Raw genomic sequence first — 23,765 nt, 5'->3', positions numbered from 1 at the left:
CCGCTCCTCAGTCTGCCTTGTTCAGTAGATCTCGTTCAGTGCACAAGCCTTGCTAGAACTCTCCGTGAATTTTCACGTGTTTTTTCGTGTAATTTTAACGCAATTTTTTTGCAAATTCATTCGAGATGGCAAGGTAAAGTGATGTTAAATTTTATTTTTAGTTCAATTTATTTTAATTTATTTAGGCATTTATTTTCATTTGTGTATGCATTTTAGTAATAAGTAGTGTCTAAATTAATTTATACAACCCCATTAATGTATAATATGCCATATAAAATATCATTTCTTAGACTCTGGAACGGATTATTTCCTTGCCCTTTATTTATGGGAAAAATTGGTTTGGTCTACGTCATTTTTGGTACAAGTCCTCCTACCTTCCGGAACGAATTAATGACGTATACCGAGGTACCGCTGTACTTGGCTGCTACTACAATAAGCCACTAGATCAAGCCATCGGTGGGGGCCCTACCTGGTCAAAAACAAAAACACTTAAATAGTTCAAAGTCGGTTCGGGCGTGAGCGGAAATCATAAACACGGCAGCCAAGTCCCCAGGACTTGAAACCTAGAAAATCTGGCTCCGGTTAAGTTGCTCGGATAAAGACATCGGCTCCTGAGAGGGAGACAAGACGTCCAGGATTCTCACCAGGGTCATGATGTCGTTGGCGAGGTCGCGGGCGAGGTCGTGGGTCATGAAGCACGCCATGCCGGTGAGCGCCAGGCCGGCGTCGTACTGATTTTGACTACTCAGGTCCTGCGTGACGAGCGAGCGTTACACACACGCACGTGTTGTCATACACACGAGACTACGCACGCGCAATTGTATCATCACGCGCGCACACACGAGATGCGAATACGATTTAACGAGACCAAAGACAAAGAAGTAACAAACTTGACTGCAGGAATTACTCTGTGGTTCTTTCGGTAAAGTCACATAGAAAGAAAATAACATAAATAATAGAATATGACGTTTCGATTGCAACAGAAGCAACCGTCATCAGGTGTGAATGCAAGCTCGGAGACAGATACACAGAGAGAGACACACATAGAGACACACAGAGAGAGACAAACACACAGGAGAGACACACAGAGAGAGAGACACACACAGAGAGACACAGAGAGAGAGAGAGAGACAAACACAGACACGGAGAGAAACACATACACAGAGAGAGACAAACACAGAGAGAGACAAACACAGAGAGAGAAAGACAAACACACAGAGGAGAGACACTCGCAGACCAAGTTACTCACAATCCAAGGTTTTACTGGACTGCTTTTTGTGTTTAGTTTCTTGTCCTTCCCCCCGCACCTCCGATTAGCACGGCTGGCGACGCATGGAGCGGTTGGCTACGTACAGTAGCAGGTGAGGCTCACTGAGCTGTAGAGCTCTTTTTCAGAAGCTACCACAAATGAAAGCTTAACGAAGTGGCTTACCGTGTGCACGTTGTTAAACACACCAAGGCAAAAGTGTTGATCGTATTGAGCGTGGCGAGTGTTGAGCGTGGCGAGCGATGATTGTGTTGAGCGTGGCGAGTGATGATTGTATTGAGCGTGGCGACTGATGATTGCATTAAGCGTGGCGAGTGATGATTGGATTGAGCGTGGCGAGTGTTGAGCGTGGCGAGTGATGATTGGATTGAGCGTGGCGAGCGTCACCTTGCGGATCATGTTGGTTGTGAGCATCAGGACGTCGGTGCCCTCGTGAAACGACTGCGATGCCGCCATGTATCCAATGCGCTGAGACACGCAAGCAGCAGAGAGAGAGAGAGAGCACGGTGTTCACAGCTAAGTATTATTATTATAGCTAATGTATACACATTGCGTGCAGACAAAGACAAAGATCCGCCGTGTAGCCTTAATAGGATGCAGGGGCAGATGCTGTGAGCGAGCAGCACCTATGAAGGCCGCATGGTACACGAGGGGGTGGGTGACCAACACCACGTCTGGCTGCCTTTAACTCCCCAATGGCGATGTTTACACACTGCACCAGGAGAGGCCCAGTTCAAATAACGGCCACTGGTGTTGGCCGTGATCTCGGGTCTTGCTCTCCACTCACGCACCCTCGCACACATAGTATATACACACACATTCACATTCACATTACACACGCAGTATGTACACCCACGCAAACACACACTCACACCCAGGCCACAAACATACGCCAAGAGGTCAAGGGGCAGCCCTGCAATTTGCTTGCTCGGGCTACTGCTGGCGGAACACTCGAGGGATGCTCTGGGGGAGCCCCTCTACAGCGGCACTGGCTGGTGCAAGCGCTCCCCGCAAAGCCGTGGAAAGCGCTCCGCAAAACTGTTGCACGTGTAGTGGCATAGCGCTGGCTGCTGGCGAAAAAAGGGAACTGCGGTGTACGTCAGAACTCGCGTCAGCAGGCCACAAGATACACGAGAGGGAGACGTCTCGGGGAAAGGTCTCAGAAGGAGCCCATCGCGAAGCCCCGGGGACATACTAGTAGGTTACAGAAGGGGGGCGGGGTGGAACGAGGCCACGCTGAGAGTATAAGAGGGGCCCCCCTGTGCGGGACCTCGTGGTTGTTGCTGGAAGTGGGATCCCCGCAAGTCTATCGACGTTACTTTCTCGTCGTCGTCACCATCTCCCCGTCGTCCTCTTCGTCTTCACCATCCCGGGGCGCTGCTAGTCAGACAGCCTTCCAACTTTCGATTTAAAGCTGTTCGTGACTGCAGGGATTCATCTTCTTGGTTCTTTCGGTAAAGTCACGTAGAAGGGAAGTAATAAAATAATAAAACATAATAAAATACAATTCTCACGACGTTTCGGCCACAACGCAAGCAGCCGTCTTCACCTGAGGACGGCTGCTTGCGTTGTGGCCGAAACGTCGTGAGAATTGTATTTTATTATGTTTTATTTTTATTATTTTTTTTATTCCCTTCTACGTGACTTTGCCGAAATAACCAAGAGGATGAAGCCTACCAACTGTTCTAAGTAGTGCCGCCGACAATAGGACGGTCTTAATAATAATAAGTGTGCATCCGCGTAGGGTGTTGTGTGTGGTGCTTGTTAAATAAAGAAATGGCTCCAAATCTTGCCGTCTCCGCGTTGAGTCACTACACATGCATGTGAGATTTTTTCCCATCGCTCACCACGCGCGAATATTTTCACCGCGCCGCAAAAAACGCGCCCGGGTTTTCACAGCGACAGTCTGCGGGTCGCAGGAATCTTGGGAACCGCTTGCTCTGCTGTGCTCAAAATAATGACCACGGTAAATGTGAATGAGCTGCATGCCAAATAATACAGCGAAGAGCTTTACGGAGCCTCTTCTCCGCGAGTCCGTGCGTTGAACTTCTTTCGAGACCGTACGTAGCCAACCGTGCCAATCGGAGGCGCGAGACGACCGGGTGACCTCTGGACCACGAGCCCAGTGCACTAACCATTACCCCACGGCAGCGCCACTACAGTGTGTACACACACACACAAGGTGCTAATGACTGCACGGTAATGATTCAGTGTAGCTGCGCCTCCCCTATACCTTAATCTAGATGTGAAGCTTTCGTGACTGCAGGGATCCATGGTTCTTTCGGTAAAGTCACGTAGGTAGAAAACTAAATAGATTAAATCACGACGTTTCGGGCGCAACGCAAGCGCCCGTTCATCAGGTGGGACAGCCACAGCAAGAAACAGTTGCCCAAGTGGGCAAGAGGAGGCTGCTTGTGACACCCTTGTCAAGATCCCCTTACCTTGTGCGTGAATTTCGCTGAACTCATGACCTCTATGACGTTGAAGGCTGCCCAGCTGATGTCGTAGCCCTGCATCTGAAGCTGCACGTCAACGACATCACCGCCACCATCATCAGCATTATCAGCATCATCAGAATCGTGATCAACATTCGCAAAAGGAATAGCAGCATCGGCAATAGTGTCAGCATCTTGGGCCTCCGAGTAGCGATTGGACATTGACCAGTCATTTGGATAAATTTTCTCGCGTTGTGAATTGTTTTATTACTGTTATGAACAGCAGGAGAGTTATAGCTGCAATGGCAACACCAGTAGCATCATTAACAGCATCATCAGGAGCATGAACATCACCAATATCATCAGCAAGCATCATTATATTATTCAGACAAATGACATCAGACAAATATCTACCATCAAGCCATAGACTGTTGGGAGAAATTCTGTGAACGTGCGACTGTGGAAGGCCGGCACATCGCACGAACGGGTTGTGTGGCCAGCATCGTGCCAGGCCGCCTTTGTCTCCCCAGTACCGATATGTATAAAACACATCAAGTATGTACAGGTAGTCCCCGACTTACGATGGAGATGCGTTACGACGACCCCATCGTAAGTCGAAAATATCGGAAGTCGAAGATGGCCCAGCCTACCCAGGAGTCTTAAAGAACGGTGATAATTTAGCAAAACAAAGCTATTTACAGTACCGTACTGTATAAACTATATACTGTATGTATTTATTAATTACAATACTGTATTGCACAGTAAAATGTAAAGTAAAAAAAACCAAGGTAAATTCTTAGCCTACCTATATGAACTGCAATTTAATAGAAAGTTTTTTCAGGAAACAATCCCATCTGCTATGAAAACGTTTAACAGGCATTGAACGTAGTAACCCTAAAATGAAATCGCTAAAGCTACGTATCATACACATGTATTGAACGTATCGTAACGTATCATATTGTACCGTACTCATCAAGATTCTGTCCGTCGTCTGCACACTTGAACGACGTTAGGTTGTTGATGGCAATTTTCTCGTAACGCTATCGCCATCGTAAGATCGAAATCTCGTAAGTCGGACCATCGTAACTCGGGGACTACCTGTATTTCGCATCATACATAGCCAACCGTGCTCACTCATCAACCACACCAGGTACTCATCGAAGGCTGAGTTGACCTAGGGGAGACCCAAGAACGGTTCAGCCATCATGTGTCACCGATAGGTTACCCATGGCCAGGCATCAGAAACCTATGTCGCTGGGTTTGCAGCACCACGATGTGGTTACTGCTCACTCTCGAGAAATTGAAAGTTTCCCGGAAGGTCATGCTCATCGGGACTGCGCGTACAGTCGGTGTCACCTGTAGCACCCAGGATTCAAAATCGATCCTCCCACCACTCGTGGAATTAAATCGATAGCTAACCATCGAATAAAGAGTCACCGCAACGATACGTTTCTGTGGCCGTCTGGAACGCTCTTCCTTGCAAGATGACGAAGCCGCTTTTTAATCTCGATTGAAGAATAATTTTTGAAAAATTATTTTCGTGTTTAGTTTGTTGTCCTTCCCCCGCACCTCCCATCAGCGCAGTTCGCTAGGTACGGTGTGAAAGAAGTTCAACATACATACAGCGGTGAGTGTGTGGAAGTGAGTAATCAGTGTGTCGGAGCGACTATGTAGTAGTGTGTATTGAGTGTGTGGTAGTGTGTGTAATGAGTGTGTAGTAGTGAGTATATTGAGTGTGTGGTAGTGTGTAGTAGTGAGTGTGTAGTAGTGAGTGTATTGAGTGTGTGGTAGTGTGTATTGAGTGTGTGGTAGTGTGTGTATTGAGTGTGGGGAGCGGTGGTGTAGTGGTTAGCGCGCTGCGCAACGAACCCGGCGACCCGGGTTCGATTTCCGCTCACGGCCAACACCAGTGACAATTATCTGAACCGGTCCTGGGCCTCCCCTAGGCCGACTCAGCCTCAAATGAGTACCTGGTGCGACGTGTAAACATCGCCACTGGGGAGACAAAGGCGGCCAGGCGTGGTGTTGGCCACCCGCCCCCTCGTGTGCCGTGCCGGCCTTCACAGGATATCTTTGTATTGAGTGTGTGGTAGTGAGTGTGTATTTAGTGTGCGGTAGTGAGTGTGTGTAGTGTGTGTGTAGTAAATTGAAAACTAATTTCTTTAGAACCGCCATTTGTGCGTAGTTTGTTGCACTTACCCCACACCTCCGATTAGCACGGTTGGCTACGTACGGTGCGAAAGGAGATTAACATACACATGCATGCGTACGTATCGCGAGTGTGGGAACCGGCTGTAACCATAGCCTCGCGCGAGCTCCTCCACGGATTCCGGCAGGGACTCACGTAGCCGAGCTTGGCCACTGCGTTGGCCTTGACGGCAATGTTTTCCTGCCTCAGCTCCTGCTTGATCTCCTCGATGCACATTGATATGTACTTGGGCTGCAAAGACACAGGACAAACATCCGCCATATAGCCTTAACAGACTTTCGGGGCAAGTGTTGGTAGCGAGCAGTAGCACCTGTGAAGGCCGGCACGGCACACGAGGGGGTGGGTGGGTGGTCAGCGTCATGCCCGACCACCTTTGTCTCTCAAGCATCGATGTTTATACACACCGCACCAGGGTCTCATTTGAGGCAGAGTCGACCTAGAGGAGGGCCCAGAACCTGGTTCAGATAATCGTCAATGGTGTTGGCCATGAGCGGGAAGTTAACTCGGGTCGCTGGGTTCGTAGCGCAGCGCGCTAACCGTTGCACTTGGGCTGCACACACACACGCACTCACGCACACACACACGCACGCGCGCACGCACGCACACGCGCAAGGCAAAAACACAAGCAAGGTGACACCCGGCACCTCAAGAGGTCAGAGCAATGAGCTGTCAACCACCGAGATCCTGGGTTTCGACTCCAAGCAGGGCCTGTGCATACAGTTCACAACGCAAACACGCATTCGTCTGTGACAGGGGTGGGGAACGTCCGGCCCGCGGGCCGTACGAGGCCCGCGAAATCATTTGGTGTGGCCCTGCCAAGCCAACCGCAGGCGGGACTCGAAGTTCAATAAATCTCAGGAGCAAACCTGGCAAAGCAGCTGCGAGTAGCAGCAACATCATCAATAGCCAGCTAACATCACCACGCCTCGCCCAAAGAGAAGCAGTTCCAGCCATCGCATTAGGGGCGAGTTAATTAAATGTTTGACCAAATATAACGGGCTATTTTTTAAGGTGATTATTTTGTATTGCCCCGCGAATGATGTTATAAATATCCAAATGGCCCTTGGCAGAAAAAAGGTTCCCCACCCCTGCTCTATGACAAGGTATTTAAGGGTAAAAAAAAACTTTGAAGCAATGGCCCTTCTTCATAGCACAAGTGCTTCATAGGCTATGAAAGAAGAACGTCATCTGTTACCTACATCTCCTTTCAAGGCCACGGCGTTACACGTCGATTTATTTCGTCACCCAGCCCCTCCCCACCCTCCCCTCCCCACCCAGCCCCTCCCCACCCAGCCCCTCCTTGCACGACGGACGGACACAATAATCCCCTGTGGGCTGGTGTAACCAGGAGGTTCCTACCAGTAAAAACGTTTTTTTCTTTGGACAAACACGACAAAAGATCACCTATTATAGTCGACAGGGGGCTGCTGGAGCACGAGCCGTCAGCGAGCACTTACGAAGGCCGGCACGGCGCACAAGGGGGTGGGGGGAGTGATCGACACAATGCTGCGGCTGCTTTTGTCGTCTCAGCAGTGTTTTCCTGTTAACGCACCGCACCATTTAAGACTGAGTCGACCAAGGCGGGTCAAAGGACCATTTTAACCATTTGCCTCCCCTATATACGTTAGCAGGGACCGGGAATTGAACTCGAGATGCTGGGTTCGGAGCGTGGCACGCTAACCGCTTAGTCTTACCGTTCCTCGATCTTTCTCCTTTAGACACGCTGCCATAACTGCTTTTCACTCTCAAGCACGGGTAATAATTTGCACGACATTCCATAGATAAAATCTGTGAGTTCACGGACAAGAAGATGAATGTGTGAAGGGCCTGGCAGGCTGGGCAGGGTCAAGGGACGAGGAAGACAGTCGTGCGAATGATTCCTTCGAGCATTCTTGGTTCTTTCGGTAAAGTCACGCAGAAGGGAAAGAATAAAATAATAAAAATAAAACATATAATAAAAACATTCCTCTGAGGTTTTGTCAGCGGCAAGGCGAGACGCATTCTTAAGGGAGCATCTATACATCTTTATTCTCGGCCCAGGGAACACGCAACAAGGGTTCTTATCCGGTTACACGCCGCCGCCGCCGCCCAATCCCCGTGACCACGCCGACATTAATTTGCAATGAGCCAATGAGCCGAATAGCCGGGGAGTGTTGGTGTTTGTCCCTCTGGTAAAGTGACTATTGTTTCCGGCCACTCCAGTTTCCCCACCTTGCAACAACTATGATGGGTGCGGAGGGGGGGGGGGCAAAGATAAGTAAGCTTGTAACAAATCGAACTCCCAAGGGATAGCCATGAATTGACATGATTCAAGGGTTTCGATTTAAAGCTTTCGTGACTGCAGAGATTCATCTTCTTGGTTCTTTCGGTAGAGTCACGTAGAATGGAAATAATAAAATAATAAAACATAATTTAATTATTCTCACGACGTTTCGGCCACAACGCAAGCAGCCGTCCTCAGACAGAGTCTGTCTACTCGACAGACCTGCTCTCCACCTGAGGACGGCTGCTTGCGTTGTGGCCGAAACGTCGTGAGATTTATTTTATAATGTTTTCTTTTTATTATTTTATTATTTCCATTCTACGTGACTTTACCGAAAGAACCAAGAAGATGATTCAAGGGGTTGTGGGTCCATGTAAGAATTGGATCATTTCTGCCTCGATTTAACTACCCCAAATGTAGTGTTTCTCATGTCACTCTGCCACGTTGGTGCAATTTCGTTCACCCCATATTGTTCACAGATATTCTGAATAGTGAATGATCACATACAAGACGAAGCACATGTAATAAGATTAGATGTCGATGAAATGATGCAGAATTAAATGCCCACAAAACACACTCCAGAGTAGACCTGAGTGAAAATTACATTAGAGACTAGATTCATTGATTAAAGGATATTCTTACGGTCACAAAAAGAAGTATCGAATTGAACGTTAAGAAATTAACGTTTACAATTAATATGTATGAGTAGTTTGTTTTTTATACCATGTATAATTCTCTAGCCGTAGCAAGATAATATATAAAATCTGGAAAGTGTGCAAAAAAGAACTGGGAGAATGAATGGTGGTGAGATGTTAACTCCCTTGCCTGGTATGCAAGAGGTCGTGGGTTTGATCCCAACCCTGACAATGTTGGTATATTTGGAGTTTGCATGTTTGTCCCCGTGGTCACGTGGATTTTTCTCCAGGTCCTCTGGTTTTTCCCCTCCCTCGCCCGGTATGCAAGAGGTCGTGGGTTTGATCCCGACCCTGACAACGCCGGTATATTTGGAGTTTGCATGTTTCTCCCCGTGGTCACGTGGTATATTTGGAGTTTGCATGTTTGTCCCCGTGGTCACGTGGATTTTTCTCCAGGTCCTCTGGTTTTTCCCCTCCCTCGCCCGGTATGCAAGAGGTCGTGGGTTTGATCCCGACCCTGACAACGCCGGTATATTTGGAGTTTGCATGTTTCTCCCCGTGGTCACGTGGATTTTTCTCCAGGTCCTCTGGTTTTTCCCCTCCCTCGCCCGGTATGCAAGAGGTCGTGGGTTTGATCCCGACCCTGACAACGCCGGTATATTTGGAGTTTGCATGTTTCTCCCCGTGGTCACGTGGATTTTTCTCCAGGTCCTCCTGGTTTTTCCCCTCCAAATTTAGAATAAACACGCGTTTACAGAGTATTTGGCTGCTAAAAATGTCACATAAGCCACTTCGTTGAGCTATCAATTGTGAGCCAGGTTACTTCAGAAAAAAAATCTATACAGCTTACCGGGCCTTACCTGGTAAAAAAAAATTAAGTTCGTGTTTAGTTTTAGTAACGCTGGGGAAAACACTGACAAGAGTCAGAAGCACATGTATTAGAAAATATACACAAGTGAGAGCCATGATCACTGTTTCATTGCTTTTATGGCTTTATTTTGGTGATTTTTGAAAAGTGTTTTGGTTTGGCCATGTTTGTTTGTTGTAGTACAGAGTTAGACTGATGGCCTTAATCTAAGTTGTCTTGTGGTTGTTGTTGTTGTTGTTTGACTTGCATTCCACTGGGATTTTTGCACACAGTGTTGGTGTACGGTGCTTTTTCTGCAATATTTTGCTGTCTTTTCTTGGATTTTATGTTTGCACATAGTCACTTTAAGATGTTTTCTTGTTCATGTTTTAGTTTTTTTGTTTGTTGCGGTTGCACCCGATTCAAGAGCCGAATGGCTCACAGTGCTATACCTAATAAATTAAACTTGAATCGCATGGACCGTTCAGAAATGTAACACAAAACTAATTTCCAATAACACTGCCTTGAAAGAAATATGGATATATAATAGTCCAAGTGGGTTTGGGCAGGAAACTTCGCTGGAAATAATTATAGCTTGTGGTCAAGGCCAATAAAGGAGGGGGAATAAAAAAAATAGGTAAACAAAAATATATATAACCGTTTGAATGTCATGCCCTGAGTGAAGGCACTCTATTCATATAAAAACACATTCCTGCTGCGGAGGGAGCTGGTAGGAACGTTGGGTTGCTCGGTCAATGGCCAGGGTCAACGGCGGCGTGGTGTATTCCGCAAATACGGCCGACTGTGAGGGCGGGCACAAGCCGGCGTGAGTAGGTTAAACGTTGAGTTTTATAAGGGCACCATGGGGTGACTAGCCCCTCCCCACCCAGCCCCACCCCTCCCACCCCACACCCAGCCCCACCCCTCCCACCCCACACCCAGCCCCACCCTCCCCACCCAGCCCCTCCCCACCCTCCCCTCCCCACCCAGCCACTCCCCTCCCCACCCAGCCCCTCCCCACCCTCCTCACCCAGCCCCTCCCCACCCTCCCCTCTCCACCCTCCTCACCCAGCCCCTCCCCACCCTCCCCTCTCCACCCAGCCCCACCCCTCCCATTTTTTGATGCACGACGGACGGACACAATAATCCCCTGTGGGCTGGTGGTTCCTACCAGTATTAGATTCAATTGTATCCCCCGTAGCATGGCGAGTGGCAAGATTCTGCCCCGTAGTCTGTGGATCAGAGGTCACTTGAGGACATCTCAGATGGCGTTCTACAGCATCTGCTTCTGCAGGTCTTTCTCTCGCACGAAAAGGGTGCATTGCTCTGCGAGAGATCTGAATGGATTTTTTGTCTCACCACGTGATACCGATAGCACAACTGGGATGAAATTGGAGGGGTGGGGGGGGTTATGCATTAACATGATTTATAAAAGACATATTAGCCACCCCAGTGCCGACACAAGGTAAGATTGAATCATCCGAACCGACACACGGCTATTACTCATACAGATTGTAAACTAAACAGCTGAACGAAGGAACGTAATAATTCCAAAGCGCGTCTCTTCAGACAATCCACTATGCCGTTGCAGATTGTGGGGCTTTCTTTGACCGCACTTCACCAGGCTGGTTGGTTGAAGACAAGGGGGGGGGGGTGTGAGAGGAAGTGTTGAGAACAGAAGCATCGCACAACGACGAATTTCCCTGCATTGCCCCTCCGCCGCCCACAACTCAGACACGTGGTCATGTTAACCAGAGCGGATTTGTAAGCTTCAACCGACGGGGGAAAAAAAAAACAAAACCGAAAGTATGGAGACAGAAATGGCTCTTGGTCTTGAGCACAGCGAAGAGAGAACGGCAAACCTGTAACCGGACTGCCCCTGTTGGGAGCGGTGGTGCAGCGGTTAGCACCAGAGGTCGCAACCGGGTACCCGATACCCGTAACCTACCCGGCTACCCGTACCCGGCCGGTATGGGTACGGGTAGCCGTTTGCGACCCTGGTGCGGCCGGGTACGGGTAGGCCGTTAGTCACTGGTGAGTAACCGTTTGTCACTCATTTCGGGTAGGGTACGGGTAGGGAACGGGTACCCGTACCCGGCCGGGTACAGGTACGGGTACCCATTTGCGACCCTGGTGCGGCCGGGTACGGGTAAGGAATCAAAACCCGTTTGCGACCTCTGGTTAGCGCTATGCTGCGCCGTGGACCTGGCATGCCCGGGTTCGATTCCCGCTCACGGCCAACACCAGCAACGATTATCTGAACCGGTCCTGGGCCTCGCCTAGGTCGACTCAGCCTCTAATGAGTACCTGGCACGGTGTGTAAACATCGCCACTGCCCCTAGTGGCGATTAGGCGCGATGGCGGCCACCGCCCCCCCCCCCTCGTGTGCCGTGCCGACCTTCAAAGGTGCTCGCTAACAGCACTTGCCCCCACAGTCTGTTAAGGCTATACGGGGGATCTTTGTCTTGTTTGCCGCCCCGCAACTGCCCGTGTGTGCCCCCCCCCGCCCCCCCCCCCAGGGCAGGTGTCATTTTCCCCACCGCATGAATCTTTAACCACCAGGAGGTTTCAAGTCGGAGGTTTCAAGTCGGCGGATGACGGAGTCACCTGGCTTCGCTCGCTCACCTCGCTCCCAACTTCTGCAGAATCAGCGCGAATCAGGCTTGTGCACATCCCTCTCTACCACGCCCGCGGGGAAAAAAAGCTCATTCCACAAATAGCACGCTGGTCGAGATGTTTGACAATAAGCAAAAAAAAATATTTGCTTGGGTGCGCCCGCTGTGCACCTTCTACGAAATCCGCATTCCCCTGTTTTTTTATCCCTGTGCTGGTACAGTTTAACTTTTAAATTGTACGCGTTTGGGTGATTTGTTGAGTAGTTTGTTGTTGTAACGTTCTGAACCCCGTGCCCCATGCTTGACACATGTGAAAAAAAGCTTCATAAGCTCATCAGATTCCTCCTGTGTGAACACATTTTCTGATTCTGTTACATCAACATTCGGATTACTCTCTGTGGCAGGGAAGATGGGTAAGGGTTGCCATGTAGCACTGCGGGGATTCAGAGGTGACTTGAAGGGGATTTTGAGAAGTAGTTCTGTGATATCCGCTGCCACGGACTTTGCAGCGTCTGTTGACGAATTCCATCAGAGACCTATTCTCTCATTCTATTGCCTAGAGATCCCATCAGAGACGTGAGTCAATCGGTCTACCGTCTAAAGATACCAGACAGATTACAGTCAAATAAGGCCGTAATTACAATATATATTTGGGGATACACACACATACACACCCCCCCCCCAATATTCAAATATGCTCAAAATGTCCCCCCCCCCAATATATTGCTATCAAAAATAAAATAAAAATTGCTATGCTATGTAAATAAAAACAACAATTTGCTCAACCTTGGCCACAATATCTGGACTTGTCTTCATATAACAATGCATAGGTTTCTGTTTATATGATTGTGGTTATGGTTGTACTTTATTAATCCATAATCTCTGCCATTACACACAATGAAACAAGAAATGGTAAAAAAATAAAAACAGAGCAATGTAATAGAATACACTATTAGACATTATTGTAAAAAAATAATAAATAGTCCATCCCATGTGTTAGTGAATTTTTTCATATTTTAGGCAGGAAATTAGTTTAAAAATTTTGATTTTTTTTTCTGGGGGGTGACCCCCAGACACCCTGAAAGATTTGGTCCCCACCAATGTTGACTCCATGGCTACGGCCTTGCAGTCAAATATAATGTCAAGTGAGCCCACCAGAGATCAATCTATCGGTCTAAGGCAGGGGTCGGCAACCTGCGGCTCCGGAGCCGCATGCGGCTCTTTTGAACCTTGACCGCGGCTCCGGGGCGGATGCTAGCGAGGGGAGGAGGCGCACTGTGACACCTGCTCTGGCGTTGCCGCTGCTGACAGGTCGCCGCTCCGCTCCACACTGCCCGCCCGGTGACAGGCAATAACGTTGCCGTTGCTTTGTCACATGTTTGGAAGAAGTAAAAACCTTCCTGGGCAGCAAAGAGCTCACCTTTGCTGAGCTGGAACAGCCAGAGTGGCTGGAAAAATTACATTTTATGGTAGACATGACAGCACATCTAAACACGCTAAATACAACCCTTCAGGGGAAAGGAGGCACAGCCCTGCACATGCTGGAGGAGGTTTTGGCATTCGAGCGCAAGTTGACAGTGTTTGTCAAAGATTTACAGAGAGGTACACTGTCTCACTTTCCCTCTTTGAGAGAGTTCAAACAAAGTCATGATACGATAAATTTGGAATATTTCAAGTCTGCAATCACCACAATGCAAAGTTCGTTTGGGAAACGATTCTGTGAGTTCAGAGAGGAAAAAACGACATTATCCTTCCCTGTCACTCCCCTGGCGATCGATCCATCCCTATTGAATATGACTGCATTTGCAGGTGTAAGTCAACCTGATCTTGAGATGGAACTGGCCGATATAGCCGACAAAGATATATGGGTGTCCAAGTTCAAATGCTTGACCGCTACTCTTGAGGATGTTGCCCGTCAGAAGGCCATTCTGGCTCAGAATCATAAATGGAGTGATATTGAAAACCTTCCCAAACAGGACAAACTTGTATTCGAAACATGGAATGCCATCCCCAACACTTATATAAACATGAAAAAGTATGCATTTGGAGTCCTGTCGATCTTCGGCTCCACATATGTATGTGAGCAGGTCTTCTCCAACATGAACTATATTAAAAACAAACATCGATCACGCCTCACAGATGACAGCTTGCAAGCCTGTGTGAAAATGAAGGTGACGTCTTACAGCCCTGATGTGCAGACACTGTGCACTGAGGTTCAGGAGCAAAAATCCCATTAACCAGGTAATTTAGCTATTAATTTGCAAAAATATATTTTACATTGTTAAGTGAAAAAGTCATTTTTTTATTCAGATTGACAGCTGACTGCACGATCCTGTATATAGCAATAAGGTAAGAAACAATATATGCAGTGTTATATTTGTTTTAAATGTTGCAATGGTTTTGCGGCTCCCAGTTTATTTTTTCCTTCGGAAACGGGTCCAAGTGGCTCTTTATGTCTTAAAGGTTGCAGACCCCTGGTCTAAGGTCTAGAGACCCCAACAGTGACTGGTCTATCAGTCTTTGGCCATAAAGACCCCGATTATACATCAGAAGTGAAATGGCTGATGTATGACCTCTTTAGTCATGTGGCAGAGTAGCAATAAAACTATTGAACCCAACCCATGCACAAAAAAGTGAGGTTCAAGCAAGAAAAAATCTCACTCCACTTATAATTAACACTGCCAGAATACAACTAGCGTTACGAGCCGGCTTCGCCCGGGACTTGAATTCACCACGCCCGGCCGCCTTTTTCTCCCCAGTGGCGATGTTCACACACACCACACCAGTTACTCGTTTGAGGCTGAGTCGACCTAGGGGAGGCCTTGGACCCGTTCAAATAATCGTCACCGGTGGTGGCCGTAAGCGGGAATCGAACTCGGGTCGCCGGGTTCGTAGCGCAGCGCGCTCACCACTACACTACAATGCGTGTCGCTTCCACATGTGTGAGTCACATGACATTTGACTTCACAGTTCACTTGGCGTGCAAAGAATATCTGCATTATTGAGCCAAAAATAAGTGTATTTTTTATAATGTTTGCATGGTGTACAGTCGGAAAAGTACCCACATGGAAAATTTCCAGTTTGTTGCATGTCGGGAAGTACACTAAACATTTCGAACAGACACACATAATCACAACTTTGCCTTTTATACATATGGAGATAAAATACAGGAGGCTAACGTTTCGGGCAAGGGCCCTTCTTTAGAGCAGAGTGAGAAGACCTAGGAATTGAATGACTCGCACACGTTTCAATGTAACGCGCACTTTGCAGTGACATTTTAGAACACTGAGAAATGTGAAGCTGATATAGGAACAGCCGTGAATTGACATGCAAGTCGTTTTCCGGTCAGCAATGGGTAACAATCAAACGCTTTTAGAAAAAAATCACGAAAATAAACGCGCGTGTACTGACTTCAACCAGACCACTACGTAATCACTTGTGACTGAACGACTGCAGCAATGGGAGGAGGGAGGGACACACACCAAGCCGCATCAGTGACCACACCTGGGGTCAACTACAATAGCAAAATGCCGAGGCAGCATCCTGAGTTAAGGTGACAAATGCCATCCATCACGATTGCCAATCATCACCCAAAAATCGCAATAATTGACCGCGACTCGAAGCTTGAATTCATGGGTAGTGGTGGCACACAGATATAATCCATCGCTCGGGAGGGAAGGGTTTGTGAATAATCATTTCAACTTATAAACTCACCAAACAGTTCTTCGATAACTCTCGTACAGAAATGCCCAAGGAGGCGCAAGGAGGCACAGACAAGCAGGAAGGCAGCCACGCTTTGACCTGGAGACCATTAATTTCCCAAGGTCTGTGGTCCTCTATATATGAAGGTTGTTATCAGCAAATTATTGAGTTCATAATAAACGCTTTTGGGTTAGATCGCGTTACTTATAAATGTGTCGTAACCCTCCTCCACCACCCGACACGGCCAATGAGCAAAAAAAGTGTCACGTTGACAAAAGACAAATAGTTCACTACTTTAGCCCACCGGTGTGTTGAAGAGTGAAACCACAACATTAAAATGTTTTGAGTACGACGTTTCGCTGGTAATTGCATCCAGCATCATCAGGCAATTCGCCAGAATGGTGAGGCTCTGCTCTTGCACCCGGTCTTAAATAGAGCAGCAGCAGCAGGATGACGTCATCATTTCACTCATCAGGTGCAACGATTTGAGGTGGAGGGGGGGGGGTATTGTAATGATATACTAGATTGGTAAATTAATGAGTGTTTACATGTGGGAGGAAACCCACGCTTGCGAGGGGGTAACACTCTATAACACACACACGCACGGAGATGTGTGAGGCTTCCAAGCCCCGTTGGTGGCTGCAGTGTGTCCAGGACATAGCAGTACAACAAGTGGGTTCAACAACCCATCTGTGCGCATCTTTCTTCCCTCGCATAAAAACTGTTCTTAATTTGCCAAACCCTACAATTCTGGATGCGGGCCCTCAGAAAGTATGAGCCGCATGCATCTTGAGAAAGTGATGATTTTCTGATATAGATTACAACACTATTACTATTATTACAGATTGAAGATTACCGTTAAATACGTTTACATTAATTGCCATATTGTACCGATTGCAAGGCACTACGGAAAAATCGATTGCAAGGCACTACGGAAAAATCGAGGCAACCTCAAACTTGCGCCCGGTGTAAAAAAATCATACAAAAATGATCTCACACACACACACACGCGCCAACCAGATTAAAAGACGCACACCCTCAATTTTTGCTGGTAAACTCAAGGGGGTGGGGGGGGGGTAAAAGTGCATCTTATAATGTGGAGCATACGGTATTGTCTGCATCATAATTACTAAATGCATGGCATGCTGTGCGTATGTATGTGTGTGTGCGCATTGCAGAAAAAAAATACCACACGTATTATGCAACTTCACGGCTTGGTTGAGGGGCCGTTGGGGGATAAGTGTTTGAATGGGGGAGGGTAGGAAAAGTCACATGAGCATTTCCCACGTGTTTAAGCCGCTACTTCCTGCGACTGCATAACAACCGCATTATCATCGTTCATATATTGATTACATGAAATGGTACCCACAGCGTTGATGCATAGTCGTGAGAGCCCGGTGGTACAGAAAAGCCTCGTTCTCACAAATAGGATACACATTACAAGCGTAACGAAGCTCAAAATTGTCATCATGAATTGTTACTGTGGATCTTACAAAGCACGATGATTACAGTTATTGGCCCTTTGTAACTCCATTTGTGCAAGAAGGCCCCACTCCACCGTGGCAGTCGTCTGACAATATTTCACCGCGCTGGTCGGCGCAGGTTGGTGAAGGCGGCGCTCACACAACCATTGCAGGTATCACTTCGCCACCGACGCTGGGAATCTAGCTCAAGTGGCCAGGTTCATAGTGCCAAGCACCGCACAATCACTCCGATTAGCACGGTTGGCTACGTACGTACGGTGCGAAAGAGCTCATACATCTTCTTGGTTCTTTCGGTAAAGTCACGTAGAATGGAAATAATAAAATAATAAAAATAAAACATTATAAAATAATTCTCACGACGTTTCGGCCACAACGCAAGCAGCCGTCCTCAGGTGGAGAGCAGCTCATACACTCAACCTGTCAGAGCGTACTTTCATAATACAACACATTTCAAGCTACAGTTACGTGAATTCATTGTATGCTTTGTGTTCATCTCCAGAAGTGACCCAGAACCAGTTGCGGATCATTTGCATTCTCATGCCAGTGGCCAAATCTAACCATGATATGACCACTGGCGACTTCCCATCCATTGAAACTTTGATCCTTACCCTGTGTATCGAGGGCTCAATGTTAATGTGCCATTTTATTTAGGGACTACGAGTGCGTATTATCTTGGTGTGGCCTGGGACTGTTTTGTTGCTGGTTTTGCTACCGTGCCGAAGCCAGAAAAAAATAGGGCTTATATAATTAATGCGTTCATTATTTATTCAGATCGTATTTTTTGTACTGTTTGCTGTTGCAACTCCTTTTTCACCCGCTCCACACATTGGAGATTTGTGAACAAAATGGCTTCAGAGCTCATCGGATTCCTCCTCCAAGTCCAAAAATAAAAATGCTGATTCTGAACTGCACCCCATTTTACCATCCGCTGAAGGATGAAATAAGTCGACCGCCAAACTGGGACTTAAACTCACTCCTGATCGCTTTTTGGGAGTCGGCTACTCGAAAGCACACTGCCATCAGCCCATGGACTGGTATATTACACGGTTATACAGGCAGTCCTCTACTTACGATGGAGATGCGTTACGACGACCCCATTGTAAGTCGAAAATATCGTAAGTCGAAGGTGGCCTAGCCTACCCAGGAGTCTTAGAGAATGGTGATAATTTAGCAAAACAGAGCAATTTACAGTACTGTACTGTACAAACAATATACCGTATGTATTTAAAAATTACAATACTGTATTGCATAGTACTCTGCTCACCAAGATTCTGTCCATCGTCTGCACACTTGAACGATGTTAGGTTGTTGATGGCAATTTTGTCGTATCGCTATCGTAAGATCGAAATATCGCAAGTCGGACCGTCGTAACTAGGGGACTACCTGTATAGGATTACCCTAACATGGCCGTGGCCTTTTTAGTTCAACTTTAAAATGTGTATCAACGAGTCATCCTTTTTCACAGGGTTCTGCGTAACACCAGAACTGCAGTTGTTCACCCAGGAAAAGTCTTACCAAAGCTACAGACACACCCGATTGCATCTGAAGGACTGTGTTTTGCGTGCGGGAATAGTGGTGTGCATAGAATGGTGGGAAGACTCAAATATCCACCCATATAGATATGTATCCTACTTGCTGTGCTGTCTCAGAAAGTACTTCACTCCTCCTTAGCAATCGCAAAAATATCTATTTGTCAAGGTCTTAAAATACAGCAATGCTTTGTTTACACTAAAACACGTTCACAAAGTCTAAAAACGATTCCTCAGGTGGGTCTTGTTTGTAACGTTTACGCAATTGCAACGCACACGTTGATAAGTGTATAGATGTATTCTACCTGATTTTGGCCTATGGTTTTTGAGATCTGACGCTTGTCCAAGAAACTATAAAAACAACACTTGACGTATGGTTTCTGAGAGCTGGGGGGTTGTAAAAACAACACTTTAAAACGTACATGCACACGCCAAGCTGCATGCTTGGAATTATACTGAGAACCAGGATGTGGAACGCGTGGATGGGAGAACGCATCATGGGTTCGAGATGTCGCATTGACTGATGACAAAAAGTCGGTGGGCTTGCGCAGACAACGCTTGGTGATCGAAACTGTTGACTGAGCGAGCGACAGCCGACCAAGATAACAGAACCACGAAGACCAAATCTACACTAAGAGATGGGAGCGTTGAAATCGGCTCGTGCACAGGAGCTTAGACAGAGGCTGTGTTTTACATTGCAGGACCATGAGATGGTCTCAACCTTGTGGAGGAACTTCTCATTAAGCAATAGATTGTTCATAGTTCAGAATCAAATTTCATTGCTTATCTTCTTAGTTCTTTCGGTAAAGTCACGTAGAAGGGAAATAATAAAATAATAAAAATAAAACATTCTTATTTCCCGTCTACGTGACTTTACCGAAAGAACCAAGAAGATGAATCCCTGCAGTCACGAAAGCTGTAAATCGAAATTTATACTGGTAGGAACGAAGTGAACCAGCCTACAATAGATTATATCGTCCGTCCGTCCGATGTCCGATAGGGTGTAGCAACATCGCCCCCTACTGCAAACACTTGGCAGGACCCTACAAAAACCTTGACTCAGTGAGGCTTTCCTGGCTAAACAAGTGTAACATTCCCTTATAATTCCCTGAGATAGTTTTTTATTAAAACATTTCAATTAAAAATTAACTCACAGCAGCCTAAAGCCTACAGCTAGGCCTAAAGCCTAGAACTAGGCCTCAAACTCTCCCTTCGTATCGTACCCCCACGTGTGTGAAAGGGAGTTAATGTTTAACAATGTTACATTCCCTGATGTTTTTAAATAAAAACATTTAAATTTAAGGCTTTTACATTAATAATTAAAACATTTTAATTAAAAATTAACTCACAGCGGCCTAAAACCTACAGCTAGGCCTAAAGCCTAGAACTAGACCTCAAACTCTCCCTTCGTATCGTATTTGTTCGTTCCTACCAGCCCACCCGCAAGGACCTGTTTGCTTATCTTGGAGAAATCCAATGAGCTATGAAGCTCTTTCACGTGCGTTCAGTCGGAGCGGGTCAGAAACGTTACGACAACAGACAATGCAACCAAAACGATAGGCGTGCACAGTACAGAAATATGTAAACAAATCTCGAAAAAAATCTATAAATATACAAAAACATAACTTTTTTTTATTTTACCAGGCAAAGCCCACTGAGCTATTAGTTATTTTTCAGAAGGGACCTGGTCACAAATGATAGCTTAACGAAGTAGCTTATCACGTGGAAATGTATAGCAGCCAAATACAGTACTGTTATTTAAACGATAATTATATTATTGATGCTGGCCATGACGTAATCTTTAAAAGGAAAAGCTCTTCCGGTATTGAATACGAACGCTTTAATTACGCAATAAATGTAACCCTCGTCTTACAATGTATTTGCTCAGGAGGATACTGCCATATGGTGTTATAATTTTAGGTATTGTTGAAGTTGGCACACTTTTAACTTAATGAATTACATGTTTCTGAAGCATATGTCCTAGCAAAGAGTATAGAATTATTTTTTAAGTTCTTTTTGTATTATTGCTATGTTACTTTTCATTAAATCTTGACTTAACTTTCATTTTTTGAGAATAGGTTTTCCCCTTTTTTCTGGCAACAAAACAGGTGTTATGATGTTGAAACACCAAACTTAAAACACCAAACTGAAACCTTTTCCAAGGAATCGTGTCTGCATTAACCACAATGCTTGTGGTCAGATTGCAAACAAAACACGTACTCTGATAATATATGCATTGTCCTTGAAACTGATTGGTCCACACCAGAGACAGCTTTCTTTTGAGCCTAGTCTCAAACCGGTGTTAGACAAGAGGACGCCAAAAGGCGTACTGCCCAAAGACAACGCATTATCAGAGTAATGAGAGCTCAGGGTGAACATTTATATCATGGGACCTCCTTTGCCAGTACCAAAATATGAGAAATAGGTTTGCCCCTTATTTCTGGCAACAAAACAGGTGTTAAGATGTTAAAACACCGTACTGAAACCTTTTACAAGGAATCATGTCAAGTTCGGATTTCCAAAAGCACAGAAACCCGCTCTCATCTGCCTCTTTTAACGAGTATATAAGTAAACAACCACACGGTCTTACGGGTTAAACACTCAAATAGTATTTCACTTCAGTGTACAATCCAACGCATTATTAAGATTCTGCATTGTTGTATAAACAGCTTAAGGTATCCAAGTGTATATACTTTAAAGTACATATTTCTGTCATGTGTTTTCTACAACAAAATATGTTATACAAAAAAATTGGCCATTGCTAACTTCTAAAAGTTAAAACGCCTAAAAAATCTATTTAAACACAACGTGGCAGCCCGAAACCTAAAGATCTGACACGTCCCAATTTCCTGAACCTCAAATACTGTACGGAACTTGAAAAATAAAAAAAATCTCAGTAAACTGGAGTTTACAAAGCCTCACAACGTACAATCACGGGGCATGCGCGGCAATTTTGTTTTACTCTATAAACCACACGAGTTTCTTTCAGAAAGCAAACTTCAAACAAAGTTTTCAAAAGTAGCAAACTAATGACTTCCCCATACACCGACTAGGCCGCGAGTGAAGCGTCGCAGTTTCCTAGTTCGACTGCGGCTCTGGTCCCTCCCAACCCGGCAGGCCACTCCATTAGACCACTCAACGATATTGGGACGGGGGGGGGGGGGGGAAACAATAATCGATTAAACCCCCCCACCAGTCAAATTACACAATGGCAACATCCTCGCATCGCTCCAGCTTGTAACGCCACCCCAATAAACCCATCCGATCTCACAAACCCATACACTTTTAATTCCCACAAAAAACCTCCCACGAGCCCGACCAGGCCTCAAGTGAAGCACCGACCTCGCCTGCCGAGCCCGCCGGCGAACGCGCACCCTAACCCCGCGACCAACCCCAAGACAACCCTCCCCACCCCGACCACGCACAAACTCCCCTCTTTCTCTCTACCCACCCGAGCCGTCGCCGCCGTCACCGTCACAGCAGCAGCAGCAGCGAGCGACTCACCTCGTCGTCTTTGTGGTTTCGAATGCCTCGCACGAGGTCTTGCAGACTTTTGTCGAACATTCTGTCCAAGCTGCCCTTCACGATCTTCAACGCCATGGTCGGTGGTCGGTGGTGGTGGGTCTCTGGCTGGCTGCGTGTGGCAGGACCAGCCACAAGGGGGGCCCACTCTTATAAAGCGACGGGGATGTCTTCACAGATGCTTTCTTTATTCTAACTTGGCTTGTGGCTTTTTTGTGTGCGTCAATGAACTTTTCTACGGAGAAAATAAAGGGCGTACGGTCGTTTTATCGACTGGGGATGGTGATAGTGACGAGGCGAAACTTGCGCGTTTGGTATTCACGGCGCTGACATCTGGGGGAGTTAACAGAAGTTAAGGGGGCAGGCAGGGGAGGTTATTGCAGTGGTTATAAAGTAACGGGGGAGTTAAAGAGGTGTGTAATCTTACGGAGGGATGTGTGTATTGATAGCGAACCCGATGCTTATTGAACCGTCACACGAGCAGCTAAGGAAGGTGCAGTACATCAAGCTGCGGGAATTGTAGACAAAGTAATCGATAGCAAGACGCAATCTGCATTACGAGGCGGAGGGAAAGGGGGGTGGAGGGCGATGATTCTAAGTGCTGACGGGCCGCTTGAGTGTTGCTGTGCCCTTCGTGCAGCGGTGATTAGAAAATGTAACTTTAAGAATAGAATCGACATTAGCTGCGAAATGTTCCAACACAGCGAGTCAAAGAGTGAAAGCACGAAACTCAAAGGCGGTCGGGGCAGGGAACACGAGAAACCCGAGTGTGAATTGAGGAGTGGGCTGACTTCTTATTATCGACAACTTAGCGGCGAAGATCGAAGGAAAGCGACGATGTTGAAGAGTGAAGTGACAGCCAGGTTTGACAAGAGAACGTGGATTTGTCCCACACGGTTTCAGCCAGGTTTGACAAGAGAACGTGGATTTGTCCCACACGGTTTAATGCAGCCAGCCGGACCGCATCACCTGCCCCCCCACCACCCCCCACTGGCTTCCTCCTCCTCCTGCTGCCCCATCAGCTGGTGCCACTCCTGCTGCTCCAGCTGCTGCCCCCCCAGCTGGTGCCACTCCTGCTGCTCCTGCTGCTGATGCCGCCCCCTCCCCCAGCTGGTGCCTGCTCCTCCTGCTCCTGCTGCCCCCTCAGCTGGTTCCACTCCTGCTGCTCCTGCTGCCCCCCCCCCCCCCAGCTGGTGCCTGCTCCTGCTGCTGCTGCCCCCCTCAGCTGGTGCCCGCTCCTCCTTCGCAGATGCTGCT

At 47.0% G+C, this 23,765-nt stretch overlaps 1 protein-coding gene across 6 annotated transcripts in view; it reads right to left on the bottom strand.

The window, feature by feature from the left end:
* The window catches only part of LOC144952403 (AP-3 complex subunit delta-1-like), a 73,680-nt gene extending 50,271 nt beyond the window's left edge, over positions 1–23,409 (bottom strand). For 5 of the 6 annotated variants that reach the window (XM_078882801.1, XM_078882823.1, XM_078882809.1 and 2 more), the window contains exons 1-5: positions 22,491–23,409; positions 6,047–6,142; positions 3,709–3,789; positions 1,655–1,735; positions 645–752 (exon numbers count right to left, since the gene is read on the bottom strand). In XM_078882801.1, the coding sequence (XP_078738927.1) occupies positions 645–752; positions 1,655–1,735; positions 3,709–3,789; positions 6,047–6,142; positions 22,491–22,586 (462 nt within the window). In that variant the 5' untranslated portion in view covers positions 22,587–23,409. Of the gene's footprint in view, positions 1–644; positions 753–1,249; positions 1,349–1,654; positions 1,736–3,708; positions 3,790–6,046; positions 6,143–22,490 lie in introns of those variants that run through there. The other variant, XM_078882840.1, reaches the window with a different exon arrangement.
* Between the last annotated feature and the right edge of the window lie 356 nt (positions 23,410–23,765).

The sequence above is a fragment of the Lampetra fluviatilis genome, chromosome 3 (genome assembly GCF_964198595.1).
Source record: "Lampetra fluviatilis chromosome 3, kcLamFluv1.1, whole genome shotgun sequence".
In the NCBI taxonomy this organism is placed as follows: domain Eukaryota; kingdom Metazoa; phylum Chordata; class Hyperoartia; order Petromyzontiformes; family Petromyzontidae; genus Lampetra; species Lampetra fluviatilis.
Note: the sequence above shows the minus strand (reverse complement) of the source record. Positions and strands in the feature narration are given on the sequence as shown.